Genomic DNA, 11,462 nt, shown 5'->3' with positions numbered 1-11,462 from the left:
CCCACCTGATGTGTGGCGAGCAACTTGCCAATGAGTGATGAACACACACACACACACACACACAGACACACGCACACATAGGAAGAATTCAGAGAGAAAGGAGTGTACCGTGATGCCCAGGGCCTTGGCTCGGCGGGAGCTGGTTGGCCGTTTGCGATTGTTCATGCTGGCTGGTCTTCCGCGGGTCAAGTGCGTGAGGGTTGCGCTCGGCGTTGGCACGCCCAACAGCGCCGCCGACAGAAGGTTGCCCTTTAGCTCCTCGGCCTCAGTCCTTGGCTGGTCATCTGCTTCCGCAGGGGTAACTCCGATCTCCACAGAGGTCGGCGAAGTCGTTCCCTCCTCCCCCAGCTGCCCGGCAGCCTCAGAGAGGGCTGCCTCCACGACCGGCGCTGCTTCCACGGGCTCTCGGATCGACGCGGGTTCGGCGGCGACCTCGATCTCCACTGTGGACTCCTCCGCGGCGGCTTCCTGCCCAGCAGCCTCAGAGAGGGCTGCCTCCGCGACAGGCGCCGCTGCCATGGGCTCTCGGATCGACGCGGGTTCGGCGGCGACGTCGATCGCCACTATGGACTCCTCCTCCGCGGTGGCTTGCTGCCCAGCAGCCTCGCTCTCCTTTGTGGACTCCTTCTGTGCGGCTTCCTGCTGGCCGGCAGGTTGGGCCGGTTCGGACGGTTGCAGGGCAGGCACGGGCGGCTCGACGTTGCAGGCCACTTCTGGTTCTCCGTCTCCTTTCATTGTGAGCTCCGATTCTTCCTCGATGATCTTCGTCGCCTCATCTCGATCCGCCTCGAGAGTCTCACCACCGTCGACACCGCTTGGGGTTGGCGCTGCCTCGACCAACGAATTCGCTTCTTCGCTCATCTCGTGCTGTTCGCTCTCGGGGGGTTATGGTCGTCTCACCTCCGTGCTCAGGTTCCTCCAAGACATCGGTGAGAACAACGGGGTTGATGTCGTCGATGTCGGCGGCGGCGTTCTCCGTGTCGTGGGGCGGCTCCGCAGGGCGTGGTGTGGCGCGAGGGGACGGAGACGGCGAGCAATCCGATGAGCGTGGCGACCGCGCGGGAGGGGATGATGCCAGGAGTCTGCGTGCGGAGCTGGGTCTGGGAGAAGTCGTTCCGTGCCGGGGGGAGACCCCCGCTGCGATCTCGAGCTCCAGCGCCGCGACAGGTCGGGGCGATGATTCTCGGGCGTCCTCATCTTGTGGTGCTGCATGCTCACCAGCCGCCTCACGAGGCGAGGGTATAGGACCGGTACTCTCCTCCTGGCCCTGCACAGCCGTCAGAAAAGAGGCGGAGTGGTGGATGGTGGTGAGACACAAGCCGACAAGAGGGGCGGAGAGGTCGTGTGAGTGTACCTCGGGTGGTGAATTCGCGTGGGGCGAGAGAACCGGGGTCGGCGATTCGGCCAGGTCTCCGACCGGTGCAGAAGGAGGTCCATCATTTTCACGCTGCCCAAGGCAGCGGGGAGAAGGAGTGGCAGGGCGACCGCGAGGCGATGCAACAGGGCTGTCGCAAGCTCGAGGAAGCAAGGGTCGAGGAGAAGCTGAAGCAGCTGGAGGGATGCGAGGCGAGAGGGGCGGCAGGCGGCAGGCGTCAGCCGTCGGGATCTCAGGCGATGGAGGCGAGATGGCGGAGACATTGCCCGTACGCCGAGGTGAGGGCATCATCAGCTCCAGGGCATCGGCCTCGGGAGCCTCGTCCTCTTCACGGTGTGACCGCAGGCGTGGTGACAAACGCGGCGGCGGCAGCGGGGGCAACGTAGCGCTCGAGTCGTCGACATCCTCATCGCGGCCGAGCACAGCAGGCGGCGGAAACTCGTCGCGAGTGCGCGGGGAAGAGTCGCGAGTGCGCGGGGAGGAGTCGCGACTTGGTGGGGACGGCGGTCGAGGCGAAGCCACGGGCGAAGAGGAGGCTGGTTGCTGCTGCGGCGGAAGTGGCGGCGGTCCTCCTCCTCGCGGCGAAGCGGCGGCATTGGCCGCGAATCGAGGCGAAGGCGAGGGGGAGGGAGCCCGAGGGGAAGGATGCGATGAGCGGAGTGGCTCCGACGAGAGCGCATCGTCATCACCTTGCTCGCGAGAAGAGGCCTCGGGCGGGTGCTGTGCAGGAATCGGAGGAGGCGTCCACGGGAGCTCCGGTGGTGATGATGCAGGCGCCCGATCGTCGTCGGCCCTTGGCGGAGGCGGGGGAGGCACCCGAGATGGCAGTGGTGGTAATGGGACGTCTTCGCACGGGTGGTGGTGGTGGTGACCTTCAGTGCGTGGGGGCGGGGTGGGAGGGCGGTGAGGCATAGGGATAGGTGCCTCGGCCTCCACCCCGGCCGAGTGGCGCGCCTCATCGCCGCTGCCAAGGGGAGGAAGCGGAGGCAGTTGCGGCCAAGGTGAGGGAGACATCAGAAGAACTCTGTTGTCGTCGTCGTCATCTCGAGCTGGGGGGAGTGGAGGCAGGCTCGGCAGGTCGCGAGGTGAAGCGTCATCGCGCGTCGGTAGTGCCGGCGGCGGTCCAGCTTCAGGCGCCAGCTCGCCATCGCGGGCAGAGGCTTCCTCCTCTCCACCGCGGGAAGGAAAGCGGAGGGGTACGCAGGTGGTGGCGGTGTTGTTGGCGGGAGAAGGGAGAGCAGCAAAGGGCAGCCGTAGTGGCCCGCCGCCACCGGCAGCAGCAGCATCAGCAGCTTTGGGAAGAGCGTGCGGCACGACGAGAGGAAGTGTGGGGGTGGTTCGTGGTGGCTGGTGTGGTGGTGGCGGAGGCGGTGGCACAGGTGCTGCTGCTGCTGTTGCTGTTGTATTGGCGGCAGTGGTGGTGGCGAGGGGGACCACGGTAGGTAGCGGCAGTGGCGAAAGTGGCGGTGTCGCAGGGCGCTGCGGCGGCTGGTGTGAGAACTGAGCGGTGAGGGGCCGAGGACGCGGAAGCTGTGGTGGGACAGCGGGGAGCGGGGGAAGAGAGGGCAGAGCAGGCAGGGCAGGAGGAACGGGAGGGGCCGCTCCCCTTCCTCCTTCCACACGTGGCGGGGAAGCAGTCGGGTTGCTGCTGCTGCTGCTGCCGGAGGTAAAAACTAAGGTGGATGACGACGAAGACGAAGACGACGAAGAGGGGGCGACATGCGATCCATTTTGGGCGAGGAAGGAAGAAAGGTCCTTCTCACGTGACCCGAAGAAGGCCTCGAGCTTCTGCTTGATGCTCAGTTTTTTCGCGTTGTTGGTGTCGTTGGTGTCGTCGTCGTCGTCGTTGTCAACGGGGAGGAGTTGCTGAACGTTGGTGGAGTGGTGGCCGAGTGGAGGGGGGGAGTAGTACTACTTGGTGGTGGGGATGCACTTGCTTTGGAGTTTGGGTCCACATGCCCAGCAGCCACCGCCTGCTGCTTTTTATCTTTTTTCTTCCTCCCAAACATCCTCGCTCCTCTTGTTCACTCAGCTTCCTTGTGTCCTGATTGTGTTGTCAGCGGGCCATCACACCCCGCATGTTGCTGGGCAGGTGTTCAGTCATCCAATTGGCTGACAAAAAAAATTGGTGGAAGATAAAACTGAAAGAAGCTGCTCGGGTAGACCTAGGAGGGCTCTTTGTTGTTTTCTCAACATTGAAGTATTATTATTAAACCCTCACTGCGTTTTGCTTTCCTGCTGGTGGAAGGGCACGCGCTGGGAGTGCAGGGCCATAGGTGGAGAGGGGCGCCCCATACAGGCCCTTCGCCCTTCCATCTTCGCACTTTCCCTTGAGAATTTTATGATCTTTTTCTTTTTGTATTTACGCGACAACCTGGCTTTCTTTTTCTTTTTCTTTTTCTTTTTATTGTTATTGCCCCATGTGTGGCAAGAAGAAGAAAGCACCAAATTAAAAAAAAAAAAAAAAAACAAAAAAACGGCCAAACAAGACCATGGCCACGAAAGATTACAAGATCGCCAGTACGCGCGTGCCTCCTTTTTGTGGCCTTATGTTCTTGCCGGAGGAGTAGCTGGCAGAGCCAATCTCAAGAATTGACTCGCCATTCTTTTTTTTCCACTTCTTTACAGTCGGCGGGCCAGGAGGGGTGGGCAAGTCAGCCATTGTGCTTCAGTTCGTCACCGGCAACTATGTGTCCGAATATGGTGCGTGCCTCCCCCACCGCCATTACATCCTTTCGGTCAAAGGAGGAGGACTGACCTGTGCTGCTCTCGCCCCAAGACCCCACCATCGAAGACTCGTACGTCGCCACCACCCTCATTCATTAATTATTAATTATCTATTATTTAAATTTTATTGGTTCCTCTGAGAACTGCGCAGATACCGGAAACAGTTCGCTCTTGGCGACAAGGTGGTGATGGCCGACATGCTCGACACGGCGGGCATGGAGGAGTTCTCGGCCATGCGCGACCAGTGGATGCGCACCCACAACGGCTTCATCATCGTGTTCGGATTGGACTCCCGTAGCAGGTTATAATAGAGAACGTGTGGGCGTGTGGGTGTGTGCGTGGGTACGTTGCCGTTGTCTTGCCTGACGCGTGCTCGCATGTGCTGCTCTGGCCACAGCTTCAATGACACGGAGGCGTTCTTCGAGCAGATCGTCCGCGTGAAGGACGGCTTGCCCTTCTGTGCTGTGCTTGTTGGCAACAAATGGCATGCTGTTCCCACGCACGGCGCACCGCACAATGCGACATGCGACGCAACACACGCAACACGCAACATGACACACAACGCGACGAGTGTCATTTGTCCTGATATGACTCTCTCTCTCTCTCTGTCTCGAGACAGTGATGACGTGGATCACCGCCAGGTTGAGTCTGCCGAGGCGATCGCGATGGCCCGGCGCTGGAACGTGCCCTACGTCGAAGCCACGGCCAAGGAGAGCGTTGACCACATCTTCGCACACCTGTTGTACGACATGGAGGCTGCGCGCGGTACAATCGTACTACCCAGTGGTGCTGTAATCATTTCACTGATCTCAACCACACTGTGTGCGTGTGCGGGTGCGGGTGCGTGTGCGGTGGTGTGTGCGAAGTGGCACTTGCGACTGCAAAGGAGAAGGAGGAACCGGCCACCAAGAAAACGGAGGCTAACAAGAACTCGACCTGGCAACAGGACATGCTGGCCCTGGTGAACGAGCCCTCCTCCGCCGATATTCGGATTTTTATCGACCATCGTACCTATACCCCACGACGCACGACACGCAAGACAAGGCACTTGACACACACACGCACACACACGCACGCACACGCACGCACACACGACAAGATCTGACCTTGTAGTGACGGATGGCAGAGGGCGCCGTCTCAGGTCCGATATTTGGACACTCAATGATCATCGGCCGGCAGTCGCCAAAACTTCGGTACATTTGCCAACACGTATGCTTGCTATTTTACTTTTATCTCTCGCTCTCTCTCTTTTTATATAAGTCATATCTGAATCCGTAGATGACATCGTCCGACCAACCGCGACTCTTCTTCAATTCAAATCCAGGGAGCTGTTTGCCCAGGCCAAGCAGAGCGCTGGCGCTTGCGGGGTGGGCCAGGCGGCCGATGAGCTGCCGGCGGTCACCCTGTCGCACGTGAGCCCCGCCGTGCTGCAGTTCCTGCTGGGCTACTTCTACTCGTCGACACTCGCCCTGCCCTCCTTCCTCGAGCCGCAGGGCCAGGCCGTCATCGCCGAACTCTACCGGAGCATCGGCGGCACCAGCGACGCCCCGAAGGCTCCCGAAGCCGCCGACAGCAGCAGCAAATCTGGTAAGCATGCGTGTGCGGTCGTGTGCGTGCGTTGCGATGAGGTGTGAAGCTGATTCAGGTGCCCAGCGGACGCAGAGGGAATGCGCAGGGCGTGGAAGCTGGTGCGTCGAGTGTACAAATCCAAAAGGCCGTACTCGATCATTCTCGATCCCGTCGACGTCGCCTCTACGGCCACGGTCGGCCCTGAGTCCGTCGCCGCAATCATGCCCCTCCTGCAGCGCGTGATGGCCCAGGGCGTGTCGACCGCCGGCGCCGCCCACCTCTGTGCGCTCTTGCAGCACATGCACGCCTTCGCCGCTGCCTACGAGATTTCCGCCCTGCAAGAGTTCCTCGACCAGCGCCTCGCCGCCCTCAACCTACTCAGCGGTACCTGTCACTTTTTTCTCCGCGTGCCACACATTCCATCGTTCGTTGCATTGTAACCACTTAGTTGCACATACTTGGCATTTTGTCGACACAAAGAGTGTGGCAAGGCGATGGACCAGGTAATGAGCGTGGTCGCCCCGTTCTTCGAGGAGTGGGAAGCGGTCAAGGCCTCCAGCGCGACCCCCGCCAGCGCCTACTTCGCCCGCTTCCTGGAGCTGCTTGCCCGGCACGGCGTCCGGTTCGTGTTCGAGATGGTCCGGTTCGTCAAGCTGCTCGCCGACGTGCGGGGGTTGATGGGCGCCGACGTGATGCGCATGCTGACGACCCTGATCGTCGACCGGGCCGACGCTGTGTTCCTCCGCCTGAGCCTGGCGCTGGTCGACCTGCATCTGGCGCGCACGGCGCACGAAGGCGAGACGGAGCAGGCCAGCGCTGAGTACGTCACGCGGCTGCTGGTCCAGTGGGAGTTGCTGCTCGACCCGCTCGCGGCCCTGCTCGACGCCCGGCAGTGTGGCGGCGCTGTGACCGCCGCCGCCGACGGAGACGGTGACGCTGGGGCGACCGCCTCCGAGGGTGACGAGGCGCCGGCCGCTGCCGAAAAGAAGACCAAGAATTTGGAGCATACGCTCAACCTACGGAAGAAGGAAAAGAAGCGTCGCGCGCAGTCTCCTGTACGTGCGTGTGTCGTGTGTCGTGTGTCGTGTGTCGTGTGTCGTGTGTGTTGTGTGGTGTGTGTGTGTGTGTGTTGTGTCGTGTGTGTGTGCGCGTGTGTGTTCGTGTGTGCGGTTGATGACAATGACATGGAATTCTGGTGTGAGTGTGCAGGATGAGCAGGCAAAATACTTCCGGTCCTACATGAAGACGGGCCTGTCGTCGCTGAAGGAGTTCCTGCCGGAGCTCAGGGAGGAGCTGATCAAACATGCGACCGGCAAGCCCACCACCCTCACCAGGAAGCATCTGCCGACCTTCTTCATCGACCTGGCCGACAACCTGTGCAAGTGGTCCAAGGCCAACAAGCACTAGTACGACCCTCGCACGACACGCACGTGTTGTATGCGCGTGTCGTTGCTGATGATCAGACTTGTGCGCGCAGTAATGAGGCCATGCACCACCCAAACCTCGTAACTGCCGCTGTGGAACAGCGTACGTTTAATTCTTACGATTCTTATGATGAGTTGAAGATTAATAAGAAGAAAATGCTATGCGACAGTCGTGGCCGCGCTGGCCTACGGCCGAGAGGCCGAGAAGCACATCGGGCGCGACATCCACGCCGTCGCGCAGGTGGTGCTCTCCGACGAGCTCCGCGAGATCCTGATCGAGACCGGCGTCATCAAGCGAGAGTATGCGTCCGAGGCCGACGAGCAGAACAAGCCCGGCCTGCTGGCCAACGGGAAAGAGAAGGCGACGGCTACGCCGAAGACTGAAGAACCAGAGATCGAGACCTCCAAGGCCAAGGAGGTGGCCAAGGCGGACGAGAGCGAGCATGGTGCGACCACCGAAACGTCCAAGGAACAGGAAGGTGGCGACAGAGCAGTCGCCGAGGCGCAGCCTGATCGGACTAAAGCGTTCCTGCCTCGGCTGGGCATCGAGGTAAGCCACGCTCTGCACACTCTGCACACTCTGCACACATGCGCACACACCTGTGTCGACTTACCACGTTTCTAGGCGGAGAGCGACTTGGCGTTTGTGGTGGAGGGTCAACGCATATTCTGTTACCGGTACGTATGATGTGCATGCCACCGTGCGCACAAACCGTGTGTGTACATGCACTCTCTAACAAAGGCACGATTCGCTCACACCCAGGGCGGTGCTGATGGGTCGGTCACAACACTTCCGCATCTCCTTCACTGGTTACATGGAGCGATACACCAAGGAGGTACATGGTTCATTTTACTTATTTGTAGTTCTATTTATTATTTACTTTTGATGATCAATCATCAGCAACTGTATTGTCGTGTCGGCTGCCGCGGCGAACTGATCAGTTTCACTTTGTGGCCCGCGCAGATCCCGGTGCCCGACCACAGCTGTGCAGCATTCGCGGCATTCCTGCACTACCTCTACTATGACCAGTTGCCCCACCTGGACGCCTCTGACAATGGTTTCCTCCTACATGCATATTAATATTAAATTATATAATTATTATATAATAATTATATAATTATTATAATTATTTTTTTATTTACCTTGACCTTGACCTTTACATTTACACAAGATATTGATATTGATTTATGTCTGCGTTTGTGCGGTGCAGCGACGTTGGTTGGGTGGTGCGATGGGCAGTTCAGGGTGGCGTCTCCGCTGTCGGCTGGTGACGTCCTGCTGGAGGTGGTGGCCATCAGCGACGAATACCACCACGAACATCTCAAGGAGCTCGTACTGGGCCAACTGCTGCCCTTCGTTGACGTCGACAACGTGGTATTCCTCCACATGGTACGTACCTCCTCACGTACACACGACACGCTAGTACATTGACCCGACACAACTCGACACACACATAACCAACAACACACGACTCCCATCAGATGGCGCAACTCTACAACGCGACGGACCTGCGCAACAAGTGCGTGGCGGTCATGTCGGACAACTTTGAAAAGATCCACGATGAGCACTTCCCCGCCGCTCTCAAGGTGCTCCAAGGCGTGGTGCCACAGGAGGCCACCGCTTCCGAAGCTGAAGCCGAAAGCAGCAGTGGCCACAAGGAGGACCGGATCGAGTTGGATGAAGCCACGGCCCAACAGCTGATCAAAGGGTGGGAGGAGCGCCGCAAGCAGGTTGCACAATGCCAGAAGGGATTTCTCTTTGTCCCTCCACCAAGCTTGCACGTGTAGTGTAAGGCAGCTACGCCAGACAGCATGTTGTTGTTGTTGTTGGTAATCACCAATGGTATTGATGTTCCCTTAATTGGTGCGCAGGAAAAGGGGCAGAATTCTGATGTTGGCCGTGCCTTGCTCCTTCTGCCATGCAGATTTCTCCCCCCCCCCTTGAAGCTTGCCGCCTCCGTGATTGGGTGAGGCTGCCGCAACAGACAAAAATTTTGCCTCAGCCAATCCGAGTGTGAGCTGCGTGGTCTGCTTTTTGGCGCCAAACAAACGCGACACCGCGCTGCGGCAACACCACACACGCGACTAAACCAAAAACGAGAAAGATGCCACGCGTTGCTGCCAAGGCTCAAAAGAAGAAGCCAGTGTGCGACACAAAGCCCGCGCTCGAGGAGGGAGTCTCCTTTGACGACGTCCACACATGGTTCTCTTCGCTCTTAGTTCAGGGGTTTTTTTTTCCGCCGGCGCTCACCCGCAGGAGGACACCGCCACAGGTACATCGTGACGGAGCTGCGCGCGTTCCTCCGTGAGCAGGGCCTCCCCGTGTCCGGCAGGAAGGCCGAGCTCGTTCAGCGCGTGATCGACCACCTCGACTCCGACTCCGACTCTGGCTCGCCCAAAGAAGATGACAGTGAAAATGAAGAAGACGAGGAGGGCGATGAGAGGGGAAAGGAAGAGCAAAAGAAGAAGGCCAGGATAAAGCAGCCGGCCAACGCCAAGCGTTCTTCGAAGAAGCAGCAGGAGAGCGAAGACGAAGCTAGCGACACAGATGGGACAGTGGAAGCAAGCGGAGACGATGACGAGGAGGATGAAGAAAGCGACGGTGAAGGTGCAGCTCCATTGGTTAGTTAGTTAGTTGCTTAGTTAGTTGCCCTCAACCCTTAAGGGCTCTAAGTTTGCGACTCTCAGAGTTAGCTCACCCTAGGGCCTTCAACAACAGAGTCAGAAGAAGAAGAAGAAGAAGCGGACCAGGAGTCCTCCGAAGAGGAGTACGACTTTGAGCCGTACAAAGTCAACCCCGGATTCCAAAAGCTTCTGATGCGCATTGGCGGCGTCTGCGAGTCCGTGGCCGACCCTCTCCCGATGAGACTCATCGATCAATTCGAGCAGCAGCTACGCACCAACGTGCGTACATCCTCTCCTCCATCCGCGCCATCTCACTCCCTGACTTGTGGCCAATACTTGTATGCGTGTGGTGTGTGCTGTGTGTGAAACGCGCGTGATCGTGTCGTGCAGTTGGGAAAGCATGTCCGCCTGCCGAACGATCTGCGGCAGCTGTACCGCTTCTGCAATGGGCTCCAAAACGAAGAGGACAACTTCACCGTGTGCCCGCTCGTTGACGTCGGCGACGGTCGAGGAGGGCCGATGACGCACGCGGACATCTTCGGACCCGGCCACTGCGGGTGGCTGGACATGGCCGAGGACCCGGCGTGGATCCCCTTCGCCACCGGCTCGATGGAGGAGGAGCACGAGATCTTCATGGTCAACGCCAACCTCGACTCCGAGAGCTACGGCCATGTGATGTTGCTCATCCGGGACTGCTTCGACGATGGCGAACGCGTTGAAGCCCGCAGCATCTACAGCATGATGTCCAAGCGCTGGCGAAACGTTTGTTGATCCGTTGGGGGCAGTACGTTCGTTCACAGCGTATCCTTTGCACCATGCTGCCCCTCCTTGGCGGAGGTACAAGCATTTCTTATAAGAATTGACCACAACATGCCCATGACGGTGAACTGGGTTAACCTTTTGCGCCCCGCTCTGTTCTTTTGGCCTGCACACGACAGCATGCGTTCAGCAGCGACTCGCCTGAGGCTGGCCAACAGCAGGGTGGATATGGAAGGAAGGCGGCCCGATGATCTGCGTGGTCTGGACAGAAAAGAAGAAGCAGGTCCAGAAGTCAATCAATGTGGTTACTGCCAAAGGCTGTAGCCCAGCCACCTCTGATCTCGCCGCTCATCGCCGACCAAACTTGTCAGCCACCCTGACAAGGACAAGGACAGCACCCACGGGAGAGTGGTTCTACCCGAGTCACATAGGATGATCGCCTACTGCATGGAACTCGACCTGCAAGTGGGAGCGCTTTGTCAACCCCTCGAGGGAAGTCTTGCATCGTTCAAAACACAGCCCCGAGACAATCATGGCTGTGTTCAAGACGTTGAGCCCACTTTTTGGGTCATGCAGGCAACAGGAGCTATTGCGCAAGTCTGAGTTGTTGGCTTGTTTGGGTGCTGTGTGAAAGAAGAAGGAAGGCTGTTATGTTGTCTTTTCTGCTTAGAAACAGTTGCCCATGTTCTTGGCTCCAGGTGCGTTAGGTGATCGTAGGGTTTTCTCTTGTTTACTAGGAATGGGAAAGTGCTTTAATTTCACTGTTAATTGGTTTTTGCTCGGATAAAACCTGCCATTTTTGTAAAGGTCTCTGGGTTTTAGGGTTTAGGGTTAGGGTTAGGGTTAGGGTTAGGGTTAGGGTTAGGGTTAGGGTTAGGGTTAGGGTTAGGGTTAGGGTTAGGGTTAGGGTTAGGGTTAGGGTTAGGGTTAGGTTAGGGTTAGGGTTAGGGTTAGGGTTAGGGTTAGGGTTAGGGTTTAACGTA

At 58.5% G+C, this 11,462-nt stretch overlaps 3 protein-coding genes across 3 annotated transcripts in view; 2 read left to right on the top strand and 1 right to left on the bottom strand.

The window, feature by feature from the left end:
* Positions 1–861, bottom strand: part of ACA1_272100 (uncharacterized protein) — a gene marked incomplete at both ends in the record, with an annotated part of 4,735 nt that extends 3,874 nt beyond the window's left edge. Inside the window, one exon of the mRNA XM_004353697.1 lies at positions 109–861. Coding sequence (XP_004353749.1) covers positions 109–861 — 753 coding nt within the window. The remainder of the gene's footprint in view (positions 1–108) is intronic.
* Positions 862–3,867: 3,006 nt separating this feature from the next.
* ACA1_272090 (Ras subfamily protein) lies at positions 3,868–8,883 on the top strand (the record flags this gene model as incomplete). Its single annotated transcript, XM_004353696.1, has 19 exons — positions 3,868–3,895; positions 4,004–4,078; positions 4,155–4,173; positions 4,254–4,403; positions 4,500–4,566; positions 4,744–4,867; positions 4,969–5,109; positions 5,229–5,295; positions 5,427–5,689; positions 5,756–6,055; positions 6,152–6,726; positions 6,881–7,077; positions 7,149–7,198; positions 7,266–7,645; positions 7,721–7,773; positions 7,859–7,931; positions 8,060–8,153; positions 8,307–8,485; positions 8,578–8,883. The coding sequence occupies 19 exons, from the start codon at positions 3,868–3,870 to the stop codon at positions 8,881–8,883; spliced, it is 3,141 nt and encodes a 1,046-aa protein (XP_004353748.1).
* Positions 8,884–9,200: 317 nt separating this feature from the next.
* Positions 9,201–10,730, top strand: ACA1_272080 (uncharacterized protein; the record flags this gene model as incomplete). Its single annotated transcript, XM_004353695.1, has 6 exons — positions 9,201–9,298; positions 9,353–9,368; positions 9,409–9,703; positions 9,815–9,999; positions 10,111–10,482; positions 10,659–10,730. 6 exons carry the CDS (start codon positions 9,201–9,203, stop codon positions 10,728–10,730), a joined length of 1,038 nt encoding a protein of 345 aa, XP_004353747.1.
* Positions 10,731–11,462: the final 732 nt, after the last annotated feature.

This window comes from Acanthamoeba castellanii (assembly GCF_000313135.1).
Source record: "Acanthamoeba castellanii str. Neff unplaced genomic scaffold scf7180000084772, whole genome shotgun sequence".
Classification (NCBI taxonomy): domain Eukaryota; phylum Discosea; order Longamoebia; family Acanthamoebidae; genus Acanthamoeba; species Acanthamoeba castellanii.
Note: the sequence above shows the minus strand (reverse complement) of the source record. Positions and strands in the feature narration are given on the sequence as shown.